The 22291-nt window shown below is 54.8% G+C and overlaps 5 protein-coding genes across 5 annotated transcripts; 1 reads left to right on the forward strand and 4 right to left on the reverse strand.

The window, feature by feature from the left end:
- Positions 1-129: 129 nt before the first annotated feature.
- CLAFUR5_02909 (Maintenance of telomere capping protein 6) lies at positions 130-2106 on the reverse strand (the record flags this gene model as incomplete). The annotated part of the gene is made up of 2 exons (XM_047902057.1): positions 130-1986; positions 2044-2106. The coding sequence occupies 2 exons, from the start codon at positions 2104-2106 to the stop codon at positions 130-132; spliced, it is 1920 nt and encodes a 639-aa protein (XP_047758256.1).
- A 1548-nt stretch (positions 2107-3654) lies between these two features.
- On the reverse strand, positions 3655-4860 carry CLAFUR5_02910 (Myb-like DNA-binding protein myb-1; the record flags this gene model as incomplete). The annotated part of the gene is made up of 1 exon (XM_047902058.1): positions 3655-4860. The coding sequence occupies one exon, from the start codon at positions 4858-4860 to the stop codon at positions 3655-3657; it is 1206 nt and encodes a 401-aa protein (XP_047757485.1).
- A 3879-nt stretch (positions 4861-8739) lies between these two features.
- Positions 8740-13701, reverse strand: CLAFUR5_02911 (putative UDP-N-acetylglucosamine--peptide N-acetylglucosaminyltransferase SEC; the record flags this gene model as incomplete). Its single annotated transcript, XM_047902059.1, has 1 exon — positions 8740-13701. The coding sequence occupies one exon, from the start codon at positions 13699-13701 to the stop codon at positions 8740-8742; it is 4962 nt and encodes a 1653-aa protein (XP_047757486.1).
- A 2142-nt stretch (positions 13702-15843) lies between these two features.
- On the reverse strand, positions 15844-20025 carry CLAFUR5_02912 (Putative sulfate transporter; the record flags this gene model as incomplete). The annotated part of the gene is made up of 4 exons (XM_047902060.1): positions 15844-17003; positions 17207-18071; positions 18122-19340; positions 19421-20025. The coding sequence occupies 4 exons, from the start codon at positions 20023-20025 to the stop codon at positions 15844-15846; spliced, it is 3849 nt and encodes a 1282-aa protein (XP_047757483.1).
- A 561-nt stretch (positions 20026-20586) lies between these two features.
- CLAFUR5_02913 (60S ribosomal protein L12) lies at positions 20587-21216 on the forward strand (the record flags this gene model as incomplete). The annotated part of the gene is made up of 3 exons (XM_047902061.1): positions 20587-20590; positions 20665-20819; positions 20878-21216. 3 exons carry the CDS (start codon positions 20587-20589, stop codon positions 21214-21216), a joined length of 498 nt encoding a protein of 165 aa, XP_047757484.1.
- Between the last annotated feature and the right edge of the window lie 1075 nt (positions 21217-22291).

Consider the following 22291-nt stretch of genomic DNA (forward strand, 5'->3'; position numbering starts at 1 on the left):
TTCGATGGACAGCATCACTTACGACAGTGGAATGCCGATGCTCAGTAGATCAACAAGGACAGCCAAGCTTGAGATGAACTTGGTGCACATTGAGGCGTAGAACGAATTCTATATGATAAGCACAGCAGACTACGACGGCACGCCCTCGTAATCCCAGCCATTGTCACCGCGACGATTTCGTCGTTTCGACTGTTGTCTATTGCCAGCGCCTTTGACCAGTATTGTCAAAATCGCAAGCACGAAAACTATGATGCCACCAACCACTGGAACCACCACTTCTCGCGTGTCAGTGTCGTGCGGCTTGTCATAGGGACATGTGGAATTTTGTCCAATAACCCAGCAAGCTGAGATGTCAAGGTTATTGAAGTCGAGCCACAAAAGCGGACCGGGATCATCGTCATGGTCTGTCTGCCACTTGCGCCATTCAGACAGCAGATACGTACTCTCGAGTGAAGTCCGCGGCACGTCAAAGGTCGACTCATCATCGCACGCGCGATCGATGCGGTCGTAGGGTGCGTCTGCGTCGGATATGCGCCAGGAGTACGGCTCGTTGCCGCGTCGACACGCTCCGTAACGCGACTGACCACAGTCTGACGCTTGCCAGTATCCCGATGTGCTGTTCAAGGCCGCACAGCGGTAATCCCGAAGGTCGTCCGTAGAAGACGCATTGAGAGGTTGACCAGGTGCCCACGACCATACTGTACTTTGCACGAACTGTGCATATGGTCGAAAGTCCTCATTCGCAGTGGTGTTGTTCAGTGTGCCATTCAATATCGGGGAGATGCCGCAGTATGTGAGGTTCCTTGCCTGCGCCAAAATGCTATTGAGCGCGTCACTGGTTGGTGTGCTGGAGTTACCAAGCGATGATATGGCCCATGATGAGTTGACGTTCGACAATGAAGATTCGTCTGGGTTGAAGAAGCAGCCACTAGTTATGTTGCCAGCACTGGAAGCTGCCACCTCCCGTTCCACCTCTAGGTTATCTCGAGCGAAGATGTACGATGCGTCGCCGGAGAAGTTGTAGTTCAACATTTGCGGGTCGACAGTTCCGAAGCCCACTAGAAGTCGCTTCGCCGAGAGCAGTTCCATGTAGCTCTCGCTGGGCCAGCCATTGGGAGTCGACCGCGTTCCATCATCCCTTTCAACGTCGAAGAAGGCAGCGTCGGGCTGTTGAGACTCGTCAAAGGTGAACCAACCTCTGCTGCGATTGAGATTTGACCTTTGACTACTGAGGTCGTCTGGAGTGTAGAGATACGCCGAAGCATTACGAGCCAACACCGAGCTTAAGAGAGACAAGTCTTGTGGCAGATCATCTTCACTGGGTTCTTGAGCAGGGCCTTCCGGATCTGACGCCGATGCAGCTGCATGCAGATTGAGCGTCAAAGCTACGGTAGTCGCATTCAGATCGGTTTCTGTAGCGATAAGATGTGCTGACAAGACCCGAATCAGGAGCGCCAGGTCTGTTTCCAAAGTGCAGGCGTATGATCCGATTTGAAAAAGCGTATCGTCGCTCTCGTCTGTAGGTGCAGCAACAGGCGCCTGGATCCCAGTCGCTGCAGACGTCGGACCTGCTGTGATGGTGGACGTGGTCGATAAGCTGGCTGTAGACTGAGACGTGCCGCTCGAACTTGGCACTGACGATACAGCAGTACTATCCTGTCTCACAAGATGGCGATTGCTCACGCTCAGCAGCTCTGTACCTAGCTGGGTTGCGGTCTGCAACGGTGTTACTGCGACACTAGCCGAAGTGGTGAGCTGTACACCTGGACCGCCAAGCTCGACCGGACAGAGACTCCATAGACTTCTGCTGCTGTCCCAGAACACGTCGACTTCTACTCTGCGGAAGCCCATGGCCAGCAGATTCGAGAAGCATTGTGCCGCGGCGACATGGTCGTACCTTCCTTTCCCGAAGCAAGCGGCAGACAGGACAACGCCTGGATGTGTGACATAATTCACCGGGATGCGCAACGACAGATCTCGCTGAGACTAGACGATGGAGTCAGTTGACGAGGGACATGCCGAGTCATCAGGAGTGCTTCAGACCAGGAAAGATACATATCGATCGGATTGCTGTGCGATGCTGCCAGGTGCCGGATCGTAAGACATGTAACGGCGGGCAAACGTGCAGTGATGTGCTACATGTATCGTGGAGTCCTGATGTTCATGATGCAAGGGCAAGGGCAAGGGCGAGATGGAAGAGGTCAATGCAGGTTGTGTAAGCAGATGGTATTGATAACTTCAACCACGACTGCGAAGAGTCGTCAAGAGCGCGGCGCCTGCCGGGACGGCACGACGGGTCACGGGAGTACCTAGGTATGGACTTAGAACAGAGCTGCGTTTCATTGAGCACGCCGGGATGGAAGATACGACGGGCATTGTGAACAGCCTGGAGGCCGCAAATCGCAAGTGGACTCTTCCTTCCACACAGACATTCTCCGCCAATGCGCATTGCAGCCCTTCCTTGCTATACCACCCATCTATTCCGGTCGACCACGCCTTTTGCAGAGCCCGCGACTCTGGAGTGGCGGGCGCATGGCCGCCATTCCCAGCTGAAACTCTGTGAGCTGCAAAATGGTCCACTTCCTGCCTCTCGTCACACACTACTGTGCTATTGCCCCGCCAGCTAGAAGCCATTGCATTGATGCTATTTCCACTGGTCGGCGTGTCAGTGTTGCTGCTGCTGACATGAAGCCAGTGCAAGCGAACAGTCGATATACGCCCCCACATCGACCATCGAAAAGCCTTGGGCGTGTGATCATCACATGATGAGAGTCTAACAGATCTGGCGGCTTCGCCAGACGTCGTCACTGGTCGTCTGTTTTCTCCCGTTCGGCCTTCGCCGGTAGCCGTTCTGGGACGTTGGACGCCACAGCGATCCTGATCTATCGTTCCCATCACGTCAGCCGCACATCTGCGCCCGCCAGATCTGGCTGTGCAATTTCCCCGACTCTGGAAAAGGGGCACAGCAGAGCGGATTCGGCAGAAACGCTAACCCCTCAACGGCGGTGCTGGATGAACCAGACATCTCTCCTGAGCTACCGGCGTCGAACGTTTGAAGGCAGTGGACCAAGAAACGGCACGGCTTGTTAGAAGCACTGTGCAGCACGAGCGCACAACGTCGTTGCAGAACGTGAAGCTGCTAAAATGTCTTAAACCACAACTTTAAGGTTAGTCACAGAGAAACGCCGTCTGCTAATAGCAACGAACCAACGAGCAATTTCCGCCATGACTCTGGGTGACAGCCGTTGCTGGCAGAACAGCGCAGACAGAACCCCGAGGCCTCGGATTGCACTCGGGTGGGTGTGTGTCTGTGTGTTGTGGTGGGGAGTGTATGAGGTTGGCAAGCATGTCCTGCTGAAGAGACTGTGATAGTAACAGAGTTTGCAGGCACTCTCGACCGCACTTCGTGCTCGTGGCAATGGAGTGATCTGGTCAAGATCTGTTCTTTCAGTAGGCTGTCACAATTATGGTCTCTGGACATGCAACATGCTAGGTGCTGTCTGGCCCAAGCTGTATCCTTCGTTCATCCCAACCGCGCTCGAACGCTCATCACAAAATCATACAAGCAGTATGGGGTATAATCCTCCAACGCCTCCCTAGAGAATTGTTGTAATTACAATCAAGTATAGACATGAAGAAGCAAGAAGTAGTCGTTTAGTGGGTCAAGTTCGAAAGGCTCATCTTGTCCTTTGGTGAATCATCAGGTGATGGCGCCGAGGGAATTGGCGTCGCCATGCGGGAATCGATGGTGATCGATGGCTTCTCGTGGGAGAATTGGTTGATGCCCGGCAGCTCCATCTTCGCAGGTGTTGAGGGAATCTGGGGCATTGGGTATGCTGAGTGGTGGCGCTGGACTTGTTGAGGCTGCTGCATATGGTACTGTTGTTGCATCTGGTGCTGTTGGTGCAATGGAGATGGCTGTCGTGGCTGTGACGGCAGGTATGCTGTCGGTGTTGGTAGGGACTGTGGCTGCGGCATGAAAGGCTCCTGGAGCATTGGCGTCTGTTTGCGCATCTCTTCGTAGCCGTGCATCGGCATTTGCATTGTAGTGAAGTCGGTGTCCTGGGCGAAGGCTCCTGGAACGCCCAATCGCAGCATGGGTGCCGATGACCGGCGTCGCTCATCACGGGCTCCTGCAAGAGGGGGCAACTCGATTGGAGAAGGTCCATGGTGTGGCGATCGGGCTGACATGGAGGAACCACAATCCGACATGAGGGACGGTGCTCCATCAGCAGACATCTGCGAGAATGCCGATGGCGAAGGCAATGGCGCCTCCATCATACGGCCGAAAGCAGCTACGTTGTGTGGCATCTGGATGTGTTGTGGGTGTCCGTGGCCCGGGTACATTGGGTGTGCAAAGTAATGCTGAGGTTGCATGAAGGACTGATGCTGAATTGACGGTGGTAGCTGTTGCTGGTGCTGGTTCTGGTGCTGGTGCTGCTGATGCATGGGTGGCGGCAGGTTTTGGATCTGGTGATGATGGCCCTGGACGTGGTGCTGGCGAACCTCGAACTCCGCGCGACGTGCTTGCTGGTTGCGTCTGCGTCGGTTCATGCCTCCATTCCACCAATTCTTCACGGCATTGTCGCTGCGGCCGCGGAGCCTGCGAGCGATCTCTGCCCACCGCTTGCCCATCTCGGCGACCATCTGCTCGATCATGATGCCTTCCTCCGGAGTAATGGGGTCATGGTTGAGGTTGGGCTTGAGGTTCTGGTGGAAGCGCTCTCGGCATTGTTTCGGCGAGCGCGTCTGGATGGATGTTGATATGCGGACCCAGTTGTGTGCTCCGTGGACTGAAACCAGGTGGATGAGGAGCTGGTCCTCTTGCTGCGACCACGGGCCACGCTTGTGCTGTGGCATGTTGGCGATATATGCTGCTGGCGTCTAAGTCTGAAGGATAGTGAAGCTGTGGGCCCCATGGGTCAGCGTTGTTTCAGCGACACGCGTGCTGTTTGATCGATCTGCTGGTGGTGATGCAGCGCACTGCGCAGCGTCGACGTTGGACTGACCTGTAGGGCAGCGCTGCAGTGACAGCCGTTGCGAGCGAGTGAGACGGTCTTGCAGCAGGTGGTGCTTGAGACGTTGCTGGTGCGAGGTAAGGGCCGAGAGAGGCAATATGTATATAACTGCCGCAGCTCTGGCGGGTCAGTGTCGTCGGCAGAATTGGGAGTAGTCGAATAGCAAGGTAATTAGAATTAGCTTTACATTGACTTTCGGGGAAACGAAAGCCAAAAGTCAACGAGCGTCACGGCGGCCAAGTGAAAGTGTAAACCGGTGGTGGTGCAGTTGAGAGAGGGGCCTCGCGTATTCTATACTTGAGGCGGCGCTACACGTTTGTGAGAGCGCCAGCGCTGTTGCAGCCAAAAGGGTGACTGTTGTTGGCGACGGTGTAGCAGATGCTGGCTGAGATTCAGATTGTCAACAGCAGAACGGCGGGCATAGTGACATCTATCTATCTACCACCGGTAGCAGCACACAAATGTCCCGAGCGACCGTCTGGTGACGTCGAGGGCCCGGGCCCCAAGAGCCAGGAGCCAGGTCCCAGTGTGCCAGTCTGCTGGACGTCGATTCGTACAGGGGGGCACTTGTGGGTCGCGCTGCTCCTTCGAACAGGGTCTTTCCATGCGGCTGCATGCTCGACACTGCTTGCAGGGCACTGCTTCGACCGACTGTGCTGAGAGCATCGCTTGCTAGGGTTCTCTTGGAGCTGCATCCACTGCGTGACGAGGCCAACAGGAATTTCTCCAATAGATCGCTGTCGCCAAGTCTCGTATGTCGATGATCGGCAGACAAAGATTGTTGTCGACATCGCATTGTTATTGTGCACAGCAAATCCATCAAGACGTTCAAGACTTCCAACGGAATCTTGCATCACTACCAGAGAGCGTGCCATGTCACACGCAGCTGCCATCCATGATCCACGCACAAAGAAGCCTTCCACAAATGGGCCTTGGGACTGCAGCCCATAACAAACCAGCTGGCGGTATAGCTCGGAGCCACACGACTCAACCGAAGGTCGACGTCCGGCGAACCCTGGGCCTCGTTCGAAGGCCTCGTTCAAATGTTTCACTCCCACAGGAGAGACGATGATCGCATTATGAAGGAGCATGGCTGCGGGATCTCGCCATGAACCTGCGGACCCCAAGTACATTTTTAGTGCCGTTTATGTACAGACGTTTGCTGCTTGATCTGTTTATTAGCCGTGTGGGTTCTCTCTCATTTCGGCTTCTGTTGATATACGAGCCATGAAGCTCGAAAACACATCTTGACAGCAGAAAGCCGCAGAATCTCCTCGGACCTGGAGAAATGGCATGGTATGCTCGATCTTTTGATCGAATAACGCAGTACCAGGTCTGCCTTCCGTGCCGTTTCCATGCTAATATGCTGCAATCTTTGAACCACGCCCACGAACGGAGTACTCACGCGTCTTGTTGTGACAACATGAGCGCTTGTGCTGTACGACCATCGACGTGCGAAAGGTCGAGAGTCGCACTTTGCGTGGGAACAATCGTATGACTCGCCCTGTCCAGCGGACTCCAGCAGAATGTCATGGTAACGACAGCAGGCCTCTGTGTGTGAAAAAGTGAAAAGCTCTCCATGATCGGACTCTGTGGATGTGGAGAAGGAATGCTTGTAACTTTATTTCAAATTCTGGTAAGAGCGGCGGCATCTAACCCAGACGGGCTGCCACATTGGTCTCTGTTCAGCCTAGCGACAGTCAGGGGCTTGTTCCCTGTCTACGACTGGTTGACGACTGCTGACTGTCTGTCCCGAGAGCAATGCTCGGTCCATGTAGGCGTTGGAGGCTCCCGAGTGGCAGCAACAGTAAGGTCTGGGCCATGCCATACAAGCGATCGCCGTGATGAATATCAACCGCTGAGCGTCGCGCCTTCGAGCGGCAGTCTTGCAAGTTGCAGCAGCAACACGCGGATGCCGGACCTCTGCATGCTGGGTGAGACATTGCCGAAGCATACTCCTGAAGAGTAAGTATGTCAACAACAACACTGCGTCCTCAGCCTGGCCGAGGCAGTGAAACGCCAGGCGACGTCAATTGCCTTCTCGCCTTGGCCAGGCTCGGGGTTCGACCGGTCGCAATCATGGACATCAGAGTGAAGTGTGGACGATGGGCGCACATCGACAGGCGGCAGATCGCCTGCAGGCGCAGCGTTGAAGCAGGTCCATCACTGCAGTCTGCAGACTGCAGGCCCTTGTCGCGCGCTATGCCATCCTGGGCCGAAACAAGCGAAAACCGTGCATCTGGTCGAGATGCACATGCACGATCTGGGGTCCGGAAAACGCAAAGCACCCACAGTGCCACATCTCCGGGCATCAGGAAATGATCGTAACCTTGCAGCCTCGGATTCAACTTGCTACACGGTAGGTAATGCGATCTTGTGCACGGCACCCAGCATGGGCATCTGGGCTGTTACAGTCGAGGAGTACAGAAAGTGCAACGCCTCATGATGCCTGTCGTCTGTGAGAGAAGCACATCCCAACGCTCGTACAGGAGAAGCGCGCGCGGCACGGACCTTGTCAGAGACCGGCTAGCGGCGACGCTAATCACTTGCGCCATATGCGTTTCTGGTAAAGATGCCTCTCTGACCCTGGTGAACTTTCGCCTGTGGACGACTTTGACAGCACCACTCCCTTGGCGTCGCCGCATTGCACATGGCGTAGGCAAAGTCGACGGCTCGCTTGCAGTACTGCAGCAGGTGGCTGCTGTGTCACACGACGAGAGCTGAGCACGAAACCTACGTCTTGGGGGACCAACGATCGTGCAGAGCGGGCTGTCAGGCCCGATCCATGGTGGCAGCACAAAACAGTCGAAATAGACGTGATGGGAGAACGACACGAAACACAGCACGCTATACGGACTACAGGCATCAAAAGAAGCTCTCACGTCACGTAGCGACGACAATAGAAGATGTACAGGCCCTCACGTTTCATCACCTTGCTCTGTACAGGCAACCCGACTTCGTAAAACCTCGGCTTCGTCCTGGACAAAATTCCGTCATAGCAAAAGGCTAAGAGCAATTAGGAAAACACGTTAATATACCGCTTCGCACAGCATCGCAGTCGTACAACTCCCTGCCAGGCGGCTGCAGCGATATTGTGTGCATTCGATCTACTCAGATCCCTGGCTCGAGGAATAGACACCCTCGTCAAGTAGGAAACAATTTGGAATGTGACCCCAGTTCGACGGATACCTCTCACATCTTGCTGCGGCTACGTGCAGCACACCCTGTGCCTGCAGCGACGTTTGCCCCCCTGGTCGACCTGTCGGCTCGCAGCCAGCCCGCAGTTGCAGTAGTGTAGCAGCTTGGCTATCGCGTAGTCTGCATAGTCCAAATTGCCATCATCTGGAGAATGGCGTAGCGGGATGCGCGTGCAAGCATCATGGGCATCTGAGAGTGCCGGCAAGGGTATGTGAGCCAGACTGGATGCAAGCTCTGGAACATCGTCATAGCATTAGATAGGATGCGAAGCATGGATGCTTTGCAAATACCAATGTCGAGAGTGTAAACGTCGAGCACGAAAAGGAAACAATCTATTTCTTCGGGCCTCTTTAACCATGATAACCCGGAGCTGCTCAAAGGACGATGCTCTGCGGACGATCTGTCCACATATGGGTATTGAAGCGTACGCTGTGTGCGTTGCCGACCAAGTCCAACCGCAAGCGACGACCGAATAGCACCGAACGCCTAGAGTGTGTCAATTCCCAACGCCTCCAACCATGCCTTATGCTCCTCCTCCGCGAGGAAGCTTGTCCAACCAAATATCGCCACCTTCACCCAGGACCCAACGCTTCCAAGATTCTTCGTAAGCATCCTCAAGATCCCTCACCCATCTCTTGGTATCAAACAATGCACTGCTCCAGCGAGCGTGGAAAAGCATCTTCCTCAACTCCTTCAATCGTCCTGTACCAACGCCATGACTACCACGAACATAAGAAAATGAGCTTCCCAACGCTATGGCTTTCTCTTCGTAATCTTCCTCGCTTGTTGCCACAAGTTCTTTCGCAGCACGAGCCCCTTCTTCACCCTTGGGTAGGGCTCCCTTCAATATACTAGCCGCCATGCGACTGCACATCTTGTACTCGTAGCGCGGCAAGGTCAGCAGTGGCGTGCCGCTCCAAAGGACATCCGCAGCTGTGGTATGAGCATTACACTCTGCCGTGTCCAGTACAAGATCGCAGACGCGAGCACGAGAAATATGCAGATGCTTCGGCGCAACATCTGTGAATATGACCCGCGATGCAACATCAGGTCCTCCCCACATCCGAGCCGTTGCGAGCAAATTCGACTCGCCGAGATCCGGAAATCGCAGCAGCCAGAGAATGGCATTTGGCACACGAGCCAGTATCCTGAGCCAGGTGCGGAAAGTGGTGGGCTCAATCTTGTATAGCTGGTTGAAGTTCCCGAAGATGATTGTATCATCCGAGATGTTGGGGAAGAGCTCCTTTCGCATCTGCCACCTCCGATGCTGTTCTTCTTCCCACGATATCTGCTTTTCGTGAGCATCTGGTGCACTCTGCTTGTGATCGCAGCAGAAGAAAGTGTCGCGACAGTAGATGATGTTCTCGCCATAGACCCAGCTCTCTTGACTCCCGCCACTGTTCTCGTCTACAAGCTGGTCTTCCAAGTCGACATTCCTACGCCACGGGCGGAGGGTGTCCACCGGAACAGCAGTCTTATCAGCGAGAAGATAGTCGCACCACTCAGCGCCCAGCGTACCAGCAAAGCCCATGAAAGACATTTGGATTGGAGCAGGCCGAGCTGCGAAGACTTCATTGCGGGCCCCGCGAGTGTAGCCGTTGAGGTTGACCAGTATGTGTATGCCATCTCGGACGATTTGGTTGACCAGCTTCTCCGCAGACCAAGAGCTCGCATCGTGAAAGACCGGCGCCTCCTTCTGAATCTGCTGCCGGTGAATGGAATTATCGCTCGCCGTTGTGGCATAGCAGTAAGCCTTGACTCGACCAGTGTCATGAAGACCAAACACAGACTGCATAAGGTGTGCCAGGGGGTGATTGTTGAAGTCAGACGACACATAACCAACCCGAAGATAAGGAGCGGGTGGCTTCGGTGGCTGGAAGACCTGTCTCGGAAGCCAAGGCGAGCGAAGAGTTGACAGAGATATTCGCAGACCATTCCGTTGGGAGATGAGTCTGATCTGCTTCGGCGACATAGGGCAGGTGAAGGTATGAAACGGTAAGACTGTGGGCGCCGTAGGTACCGAGAGCGCAGCTGGTAGTTGCGGCCTGTTGTAGCTGGATGGGGCCCGCTGCTTCCGACTGACATAAAGATCTCGATACCAGTGCCAGCCAATACGTCGTGTCGCACGTTCAATGAGCCGTGTCAGGCGAGCGCCTTCCCACTTCTTGCCAGACCACGATGTCAGTGCTTCGCGGAGAGATCGCTCCCGCTCTTTGATATCCTCGTGTCTGCCTTCCAGGATGACAATCTGTTGCAACAGTGCTTCAATCAAGCTTGGCGTCAGTGTACCGCAGCCCCAGTTCTCGCCATCAGCGAGCTGTTTCGACACGATATCGACCACCCTTTTGATCCAGCCTGAGCTCGATGCACCGGGTTTCCTGGCATCCAGCAGCATTCCATCTTGATCGACATGCCATCTGTCACGTTCTCCACCGTCCTCGGCAATACCGCCACGTGCGTGCCAGCTGCAGACGGAGTTGAGAGCATTGGCCAAGCCACAGACAGCTTCGGCAAAGTCTGGGCTCACGTTCACGGCTCGCTTGTAGTACAAGATGGCATCACTGATCCGGCCTTTGTCTTTGACAGCATTGGCGAGGTTGGCTAGGGCAATGTCGAACTTCCCATCGCATTTGACAGCGCGCTCATACATGGTGATCGCGGCATCGAGCTGCCCAATGTCTTTCAGCAAGCTTCCGAGGTTGGTGTATAGATGTGCGTGATGCTGATCAAGCTGTAGGCCATAGTTGTAGTACTGCAACGCAAGAGCAATTCCACTACCTGGCACGACTCCGGGTATGTCAGGCCTTGGAACTTTCGCACATGGTGCCGCTTGCTGCACGCTGGCCAGAAGTATACCAACATTATTAGCAGTAGAGGGACTGGGCTGCAGAGAAAGCGATAGGTAGTAGAGTGCCAGGATATCGCGAACTCCATGGGCAAGTGGCGTGACACCAGCAGACCGGCTGACATTCGACATTCCATCCTGGAAAATTTTGGCGAGAGATAGGAGGGAATTGCTGGTGGTCGAGATGACCGCTTTTCGAGCCAGACTTTGTGGGTTTCCTGGAACGTACTTGAGGCCAGGAAGCTCTCCGCCTTGCGAGAAACATAACTTGGCAGTAGGCAGAGCCTGCTCCGGGCTCAACAACACGGGCTCAGCAGACTTTGATGGTGGCAGTTGCTGACCCGGTTGGTGAGACTGCATGCTCGTGGAGACAACGGCCAAGATGTGCCTGACGAGCCCTTGGATGCCATCAAACTTTCGGCCGGTAGCGATCATCACAGCGTCTTCGAAGGCGCGTGCTGCACCGCCATTGTCCCCAAGACCATAGAGCATATTGCCTTTCGCGTGAATAAGCGCAAGGATCCGTCCACTGTCACAGCCAGGCACAGCGAATCCACTCGACCCGAAGCCAGGTTCGGAAGCTCCAGCACCATCGCGCCAGTCAATACTGGTTTCTGCATCGGCATCAAATTCGAATGACATCCTGTCGGATTTGTCGGACGCGCAAGGTGAGCGACTCGCACTGGAGGAAGAGCATTCGCTTTGCCGGCCGGATGTCTTCGATGTATCTGCCCTTTTCTCTTGATTGAGTGAGCGCTCCACGTACTCAATGACTTTGATCGCATCTTTGCTTCGTTGATCGTTGCACAACAAGCCTACCAGATGTTCAACTGCTTCGAAATGATTCGGAGCAATCTTGACCACCTGCATCCAATGCTTTTCTGCTTCGGATCGTTGGCCGAGGGCCAAAAGTGTCGCTGCCAGGTTCGACGTTGCCTCCAGGTGCCTGGGGTCGCGCTCCAGGACTTTGGTATACCATCGTAACGCCTTCTGATAGTTTCCAAGCCCGTATGCCAAACAGCCGCCCAAGTGCATCCCATCGATCCATTGCCAATCGGTCTCTTGGCAGAGCCCTGTGATGTGGGACAGAGCGGTTGCAGCACGTGACGGAGGAGAATTGTCCACTGGCAACGGCGACACGATAGATGACACTGACGAGCCTGTAGATCTGCGAAGGGTTCTGTGCCTTTCGAAAGACTGCGATGGATGTATCGCCAATTCTTGGGACCTTCGATATTGGTCGTGCGATGCCCGTCTCTGGTAGTCATGGTCTACCATATGAACGCCGCTAGGTGACCACACAGAAGCGACGGCTTTGGGCGTAACAGACTGAGCAGAAGGTTCCTCGTGATCCGGCTCCACTGGCAAAGACTCCACGGGCGGATCTTCATCACTGAGCACCTGCGTGGCATCAGCGTCATTGTTCACCTTGGCCAATTGTAACGATGACCCAGTTGCAGATTGTCGAGGAGGCTTGGGATAGAAGCTCGGCCTCTGAGGTACGTGCTGTTGACCATGCGCATGTCGATTGTGCTGTTGCTGCCGTCTGGTATGGTGGATGAATGCAAGAAGTTCCCTATACTGCTGCAACGCCCACGAAAATGTCTTATCTCTTTGTTGACCATTAGGGGATGACGCGCCAAACTCTGCTTCAATGTCGTGACTTGAGGCTTGCGTGTCTTGGCCATATGGAATCGCCGGCCCATAAACACTCGCTTCTGTGTTGTGATAACCATTGCTCAGGTGGTTCGGCACTGGACGTCCCCAGGTGGCAGGATACACAGGATGGTGTCCCGTGTTGAAGTTCTGTATCGCCGGCGAAGGGAACACACTCGGATTAGCTAGTGGTGTCCAAGGGTTCTGTAAGGATGCACGCTGCTGCCACATCTGAGGTTGGTGCGTAAGGTGTGAACTTGGTATGGATCCCATGAAGTGGGGAGGATGGTAGAAGCGTGGATCGCGGACTGCAGCTGGTCTGTATGGGACGAATGTGCCATCATGCCAGTAAGGACCGTACGGCCCAGAGCCTTGGCCGCCAGATGCAGTAGGACCGAGATATTGGAAGGAGGGTTGTATCACGCTGGGAACGGTGAGTCCGTAGTACTGCTGCATGTTGTAGTGCTGAGTAGGCAGGCCTTGGTTGAGCATAGAGTCCATGACGGGAAACGTGCTCTGGGGCTGCGCAAACTGGCCGGCTGGCCAAGCGACACTGCCCTGTCCACTCCATGCTCCAAGACCAGAGTTCTGTCGTTGTAACTGAGAATGTGAGTGTTGAAGAAAAGTGCGCTTGCCGTGTGGAACTATCGCTGAAGCTGGTCTCGCCCGGGTGCTTTCACACAGTGGCAGTAGTTGATGCTTCAATGGCGGAGTCGAGTAGTCTGCTGATCCTTCGAAGCCAGCGTTCAACGTGCCATTAGGTGTCTTACGTCGAAGAGTGTTCTCTGCGCGTGGAGTGCGATCTCCCCCGTCAAGCGAGATATCGCTGCCATCTCTGCGCAAGCCTGTGTGATGGATGGGCAGAGCGTATCGCTGCGTCAGATAAGGCATGGAATCGGCGTGACGTCGTATACCCGAGGTCGAGCTCGAGACGTCGCCTGTATATGACGGAGCACTGTTAGGAAGCGAAACATCGGCGCTCATGGTGGCGCAGCTGAAAGGCACGCGGGCGGCGCAGGATCTAGTGCTGAGAAGGCGTGCCGCTCACGGAGAGTGATGGGTGCCTGTGCCTATGCCTGTACGGTCGCTTTCCACGTCTAACGCGCATGACATTATCGCAGCGTGCTGTTCATGTACTGCCGCGCCCACTCGTCCTTCGCTCTGTTTTGCTCGTTGCCGTTGCCGTTGCCGTTGCTGTCCGCGTGACCCAGTCCAGCCTCGACGCCCGTCCCAAAGGGCTACCAAGAAAATGTCGCCTCCAGGATGAGCCAGCGAGATGAGAGCACACAAAGCCGCCTGCCGTCAAGAGCGCGCAAGCACGGGTAGATTGGCGATGGGCAGCGGCGAGGAGCCGTGTCGCGGGCGGGTGTGCGCGGGTGTACGCATCAAACAAGCAACACAAAGGTCTGCCTGGTCGTCGACGCAAGGGGGATGTGATGGCTCTTCAGCGCAGCGCGGTGGGTGCTTACAGTGCGCGGCGGCGGTGTGAGGCGGCGGAAGCAGCAATGCGGCCTGGGTGGAATGTGGATGTTTGTGACGACGGCTACCAGGCTGCTGGAGTGTCGCACGCTGCCTCTGCTCCTGACATAGACGACAGCGAGACGGTTCGCGTGCCGCCCGCCGTGTGTGAGGTCCAGTCCCAACTCTGTAGTCCCCAACGACGCACTGAGCACGATGTACTGTCCTGTCGCTTCCCGTCTCCTGCTGTCCTGGCCGCAGCGGGCCAATGCTATGCTCTGCGCTGCGCTGTGCTGCTAGAGCCCGTCTGACCGACGCCGCGTTTCGTGGTGGAAGTGGAAGAGGTCTCGCTATGCGATGCTATGCTATGCTCTGCTCTGCTCTGCTCTGCTCTGCAGTGGTGCAGCATACACACATACCATACATACAGCAGCGGCGGAAGAGAAGGACAGCAGCAGCAACAGGACATGCATGCAGCGTCCTTCCTGCAGCGTGAGACTTCTTAGCGGTCCGCACCCTCGCACTTGGTAGTACTGGCTCCAACGTGGATGCTAGGCTTGCTTCGTCTGACGCGGCGTTCCACTAGATCCGCTTGGACACCAGCAGCTGTCTCTGCCCACCGCTCGCCTGTACCCTCGTACCGTACCGTGTGACGACTGCTATTCCCTCCTTCGGCGCCTTCCTGCTTGGTCCTTTTGCAGGCGCGGATCCTGTTTCTGTTTTCGTTTCGTACTTTGCTCAGATCCAGCATCCGCCGGAAGCACGACGCGGCACAGCACAGGCGCTGATGCTGCTCCAACACCTGATCCCCGTCTGCTGATTCGCGATGGATCGGCCTGGCCGCATGACACTTGCTTAAAGAGAGAGGCTTAGCACCCACCGTCCGACCTCAACGAACCTCTGCAGCATGTCGCTGCATCCTGTGCCACATGAAGACCGCCCACCAGGCGAATTACAGCTTGTGAGAGACTAAAGATCCCGCTCGGAACGTCTATTCTCGCCGCGATCGTCACCCATTGCACAAAGGCTCGGGTGATACGGGACGTTGCATCAGCGAGAAAGCAACTCCTGTAGCAAGCACCAACGCGAGAACATCCTCTTGTCGAGAGATCTTGTCAGATACGGCGCACGTGATAGCACGATGGACGACGAGCCACTGACGGCGAGGCGAGTCAGCTTCACCTATAGGCTATATGCAAGACATTGCCTCGCGATTCATGCTTCTGTCTGCAGGGTCTGCGCTGTTGGATCTACACGATAAGTCGGTCCAATATATCAGCAAGTTCTTATACAGCATCTCATCATGTCAGCAGCGATAATCAGAGTCAGCAGGCGGGATGGGCTGGCCATGTGCGACTAAATCAATGGATGACAGTGCTTGGACATGCTTGATTAAGGAGGAGGATAGTGCATGCCACAAAGTCAAGCCACGGCAACACCGCCGAGCAACCTGAGGCGGCAATGGGCATGTTCGTGTCGCACGTTGTGTTCACAGTTCATGCAACATCCTGACAGCCTGTCTTGCTGAGCCACCGCCGTTGAGCGAATACCGATTACAGCTCGGCGATTGAGTGGCTCTGCCCACGTCTCCTACTAGGAAGCATGTTCGTGTGTTGACAATTGTTGACGACGGCCTGATGCAATAGCATGTCTCTATCGCGATCTGCTCTAAAGATTCGCCTTCGACACCTCATGCATCTCATGAATGCGCGTTTCACTCTGCCATACACCCTTCTCCCAAGCCTCAAATTTCTGCTCATAGAACGCCCCCAGGTGCCTCCCCTCCTCTTCCACTAACAGCTCAGCGAGTCTCATGCCGTCCTCAATCGCATCATTCGCACCATAGCCGCCCAGGATTGGTTCCGCATGGACTGCATCCCCCAGCAGAACGATCCCTGAATGGCTAGCCTGGTCTAGAACACTTCTCTCAACTTGCAGCGTCCGCATCAGCCAGTTCAACATGCGATCTTTCTTCATCGTCGCGGGGTCGAAGACGAACTTGAAGGGGTCTTGTAGTTCGTGTCGAATACTGTTCACCTCCTGGAAGAGGGCGTCTGGAATCTCCTTTGCTGCTGACTTCGATCCATCTGGTCGGTATAGTTCGTCGTTCGCCTCCCTTCCAGGCCGGGAGTAAATATAGCTGATGCTAACTTCGTCCTTGTCAACGTCGCCAATGGAGATTTGAAAGATGGTATCGCTGAGCTTCTGCTGAACGACTGTAGCATCTCCAAGGTACGGTTTGATCTGCTGCTTGAAATCTTCCGAGCTCACGCGACGTTTGCCATTATAGACAGCGAAGGGCAAGATCTTGAAATCAGTCTTTGGTGATATCGTTTGTCGAACGATTGAGTGTGGTCCATCTGCTCCGACAAGGGCTTGAGCTTCATGACTGGCTCCGTTGACGAAGCTCAACTTGATCCCAGATGTGCTATCAAGGTCTTTCAGTTCGTGTTCTGATCGGATGTCCAGACCTTCAGCGAGGAGGGTCTCGAAACGGGTTCGATTGACTCGAAGAGTCGTTCCAGGATCGCTGCTGGCGTCGGCCTTTCCTGAGCCGTTCACAGCGGCGTCGACCACCACTTTGCTTCGAAAATTATTCTCTTCGAGGTTCAGGAGCTGCAGTAGAGGGCGGTATGAGCTGGCATGCAATGTGATACCGTAGCTGTTCCGGTTCGACGACGGTCTACTCTTTTCGAACAACACTGCCCGCACTCCTCGCTGCAGCAAACATCGACCAAGGACAAGACCCGCAATACCAGCACCTATGATACTGATGCGTCGTGGGGATGCCATTCTGCCAATGTCCAGAACGCAGGAAGTTTCAACTGCTGGAAGTGGAAGACAAGATGACGATTAGACTTCGCAGTAGCTGAAGCTTAAATCCGATCCATTGAAAGCCTCGTTAATGACTGTCGGACGGTCGACTTACTGAGATCTGATGGAAGCCCTGCGTAACACGTTACACATCCAAGAAAGTACTGTACACCACCAGGTTGCTGTCTCTATGAAGTCACCACCTGACTCTCCTCACTGCTCTCAAAATCGAGAGCCGCCGGCCGACTTTGCGTCCTGCTCTTCCTCCGATGGGGCAGCGGATTGTCGGGATCAAAATCATAGCCTTCCTGCATCATCGTGACCGTCCGACTGCTATTCCCTTCACTTGCGCACTGCTCCGGATCTGTATCCTGAGCAACTTCGAAGAAGGTGCTTGTCTTTTCTGTCGCCTTGAGTGCGGCATCAACGCTTTTCAGAAAGTGCTTCTCTCCACCGCACAGCTCCACAATTCCGGAGTCTTGGAAGAGCTGCCATAGTTTTCCCTTGCGTGATGAGAGACGACAGAAGAAGACCGTCGTGCCTCGATCTATGTAGTCGCTGACTATCTCGCAAAGTACCTGTGAAGCAGCGTAGTCCATGCCGGTGACGCCATGGATGTCAAAGATGACATTCTGGTTGTGTTGGCCTCCGCGGATCTTGGGTAGTGCAGGATGTGCGTAGCTTGTTCCATGGTCCTCCAGACGCTTGAGCCTGTTCTTGAGGTTGCCCGTATTGGCGAAGGTGAGGGGTTCTGGAATTTTGACAATCAGGCAGTGAGGGACCAACTCTACGCTGTCTTCTTGGGCCAGTACCTCCGCATTGTCGAAGTCCTGGGTGCCTGGAATTCGCCCCAGGATCTGAATGCGTGGTCGTGTGCTGTGCTTCAGTAGTCGGATGAGGGAAAAGACGATGCCGACGATGATGCCACCTCTCAGCGACCAGAAGAAAGTGGTGAGGAAGACTAGCAGCATCAAGAACAATTCCACGTAGCCGCCGACTTTCCAGAAAAACTTGATATCGTGGGGTGCTTCCTCCAGTAGACTGATCGAGACCACGGTGATCATGGCGGATAGCACTCCTTTCTGTTTGAGTTGTTAGCTGGCTCTGCATATACACAAGAGGCATCGCTTACCGGGATGTAGTAGAAGTATGGCAGCAACGCAAGAGTGCAGATGAGCGTGAACAGCGATAGCAGGATGCTGCTCATCGGCGTCTTACCACCGGTGCTCGAGTTGACCTTGCTTCTCCCATAGCCACCAAAGGCTGGGATTGCCATGAAGGCGCCCCCAACCACATTTGCAACGCCAAGCGCGACCAGTTCTCGATTAGAAGAGACCGTCATCCCGCGGATTCCGTCTGCCTCCTCTACCTCTTCAACAGTGCCGTCTTTGTTCGTCTTCTGGACTTTCTCGACCTTGGCATTTCCAGATCCTAGGCTCTTCGCAGCCACGCAGCTCTCGAAAAAGCCGAGAAGTGCAACGATGAAAGCAGTTTCAAAAGCGTCGCTAACATGTTTGAAGTTCTGCTTGTCGAACGGAAAGTGTGGTTCGAAGAGCTTGACTCCCTGAGGTGGTCGAATGTCGTTGATGATGTCCAGACCCTGCCCTTCCCAGTCGAACCACCACGCGCATAGTGCAGAGAGCACAACGATGATGAAGCGATCTGGGAAGAAGACGACCCAGCCCCAGCCTCTGAGTGGTTGCAGCCGCCGCTTCAACTCCCGCAGTACCAGAATCACACCTACTGCGCCGAAGCTGACAGCGCAGGTAAGCTTGTGAGCTTCATGTCCGTAATCGAAAAGAAACATGATCGAGTCCAGCGGAGACCCATGTGCTCTCTCCGAACGTGCAGCTTGTTTGTCCAAGCCCATCTCAGGAACGAGCTGGTTGATAAAGATGACCAGACCAATCGAGCTGATGAAGCCGCGAAGGAAGGGTCGGGAGAGCACGCTGTCCAGAAACCCAAGTCGCAGAATGCCAGCGATCAGGATGACAGCTCCTGCCAATCCAGTGACCATACCACCGACTTGACCAGCCTTCATACCATCATTCTCCCCAAAGTGACCTGCCTTGATGGCTTCACTTACCACGCTTCCAACCAACAACGAACCTGCAGCTTCTGGTCCGACTATCATCTGCGGGCATGTACCGAGCAGCGCGTATATGAGCGGATTGAAGACGAAAGCATAGAGTCCGTTGATAGGCGGCATGTGCGACAAATTCGCGGCATAAGATAATGCCATTGGAATGTAGAAGCTGGCCATGGTCAGTGCAGCGAGGAAATCTCCTTGTAAGAACTTCCAGCGGTATTGCGGCAGCCAATTCGCGATTGGAAAATAGTAGTAGATGTACCTACCGCAAATCAGTATGGAGCAGAAGTTGGATTGTTGAGAGATGAGAAATTGGTTATCTGCCACATTTGCTGTACGTACATCAGTCGTTCATGTTTGATGCCTGCCCGAGATGCCAGCCAGTGTGTTGTGCTCGTCTTCTTAGGACGGCCAAGCACACCGTCTGTCACAGCATCGGGCAGATAGCCTGGTATGATGCCATCTTGATTTATACCAGTGGGCTGCCGACCACCAAGACTTGGCCTGTTGAACCAGCTTTTGCTCTGCTCGAAACTGCCGGCGTCTGTATTCGCGGTCTGCACACTCGAGAAGCTGCCATAGCCTGGCTTCCACCTCGGTCGGGGAGAAAAGGCGCCATCTATGGGGCTCTGTCTCGACTGCTTCAACAAGGCCGTGCGATCGTTCAACTCGTCCTCACTGGGCTCGTCGATCGTTCCCGGTTGCTGAGTCGCGTCTGTGTTTGCATTCGCGGGCGCATGATCCTGAGGATGTATGCCGTCGTCCTGCAAGTACTGAGATCGGCGGTCGTCCGGCGAAGGAGGCGGCATATGGGACTGCCTCAGGTTGGAAGGGTGTGACGGGCGGTGTTGATGACCGGGACGTGACTGCGGCGTGCTACCTGAAGCACTCGACGGACTCGTGGGACTTCGCGGTGATGTAGAGCCGCTGTTGGGCTGTGAAGCCATCGCGGACGACTACAGACGAGGCAGCCCCTCCCAGCGATGCTTGCTTTTGGTGAGAAAGATGAGTTACGTGAAATGCAGAAAACAATGCTACATGTATCTACGACCACCGATCCCCACGAAAATAACGTTTAGCCGGCATTGCTTTGCCTGCTTGAAGGCGAGGCCGAGGACGCGGTGAGACTGCGTGAACGGTGTGCGTTGTCCGGGCAGAAGTGTCAGCGAGAAGGTCTAACAGCGCTACCTGGTCATGATATGGACAGCGACGTTCCAATGCCTGCCCTGCGCCTGATCTGATCGGATGACATTCTGTTCGACGTGAGTGGCTGCGCCATCAAGCTTTGGAAGCGCACGCGGGCTGGACTCGGCGAAGATTGTGCTGCCTCGATTTCAAGGCACACCGGAGAAACGGTCGGCCCGGAAACCCCAATTCCATCTGTGTGCGATTGAAAGTTCCAGCTCTTCTTCTCCACCAGACGGGAGCCTTTCAAGCAAAACATCCTCGTCCAGGCACCTTCTTTCTTCACAACATCGAGCTGAGCTTGACCATCTTACTCACTAGCCATGGGTAAGTTATCGGCCTCCTCGATTATGGCTGCAGCCAGAAATGGCTGAGAGACACGCGCTTACAATCTGCTTCAGCACCAAAGATCGACCCCAACGAGGAGAAAATCATCCACCTCCGTGCCACCGGTGGTGAGGTGGGTGCTTCATCCGCGCTCGCTCCAAAGATCGGTCCTCTTGGTCTCTCGCCCAAGAAGGTCGGTGAAGATATCGCCAAGGCAACTGGCGACTGGGTATGTCCGAAGAAGAAATCAGCCATTGAACTCGAGCGCAGTACTGACACCTCCACAGAAAGGTCTCCGTGTGACCGTCCGTCTCACCATCAAGAACCGTCAAGCCGCCGTCTCCGTCGTCCCCTCCGCTTCGTCGCTCGTCATCAAGGCCCTCAAGGAGCCACCGCGTGACCGCAAGAAGGAGAAGAACATCAAGCACACCAAGTCCATCCCACTTGAAGAGATCATCACGATCGCCCGCACGATGCGCCACAAGTCCATGGCCAAGGACCTCAAGGGTACCGTCAAGGAGATGCTCGGAACTGCTTTCTCGACCGGTTGCCAGGTCGATGGTCGCTCACCAAAGGCCGTCTCTGACGACATTGAGAGCGGCGAGATCGAGATTCCAGAGGAGTAAATACACTCAATGTATTCTACACTTGGGCATTTTTGGGTTACATTCCAAGTCAGCATGGCGGCGTTGAAGGCGCATAGAGGTTGTGGTTCAATCAACCATGACCCATGATCATGAAATAGCCAGCAGAAACGGCTTACGACTGACCCAACTACTTTCCTTTCTTCTCACGGCAAGACCTTTTCCCTTCCTACCTTTGGCTCTACAGGCTCCACCCACCTTACCAACACTCTGGGCTCTACCTTTACCACCTTGGTTTGGCCCTATTTTGGCGTAAGGGAGATTGACTCCCAAGCTTTCTTCGGATCGCTCACCTCTTACTCACCGTGCTGTCTGTATTGGTTGACAGAATGGTCCATCCGACGAGGTGACAACATGACATGTACCGGCAAGTGTCTGAATTGTAATAGCCTACAAGGCCGGCCGGCACTTGGAAGTAAGTGCGCTGTTGCTCTGTCTTGAAGATGGCCACATGCCTGGGAGCGCACCCGCCTATAGTGCTCCGCCACCAGTCTGTGCCAGTTACCTAGGACTGAGCTTTGGAGAGCGTCTTGGCATTAACGTGCTTGAGCTTTCGCACCGAAGCACATTTGCCCACGGCAACGACCTTACTCGGTTGCCATGTGAGAAGGCAGAAGAAGATGTCGGAGCAGGCAACAGGTTATCACGTAGACCAGAATCACAATCTTCGTCAACGTATATGTACGACTATCTCGCTCTCTTCTCCACTTGTGCCTCGAATGCCTGATTGCGCAGCAGCTCTTTGGACTACCACAGCCGGGCACAGCCGTCGCCAGGCTTTCCAGAAGCTTCTCAAACCGATTGCAGTCAGCGGCGACTCATCGTTGCGTTGCAATGTCCTCGACGTGAAGCGCTGTGCAGCGCCATACTCTCCTCCATCGATTGCACATCTATTGCTGTCTGCTCTCCGCAACAGATACCACCGCCACGCGACAAGGGTCCTTCGCGCTTGCCACAAACGGATATAGCTCCATGTACGTCATCCTCGTGGCTCTCACACACATTCGCGTGTAACAAGTTCTTGGGCGTTTACTTCGTCCTGGGCTTCAACGTCACG

Source organism: Fulvia fulva, chromosome 2 (genome assembly GCF_020509005.1).
Source record: "Fulvia fulva chromosome 2, complete sequence".
NCBI lineage: Eukaryota > Fungi > Ascomycota > Dothideomycetes > Mycosphaerellales > Mycosphaerellaceae > Fulvia > Fulvia fulva.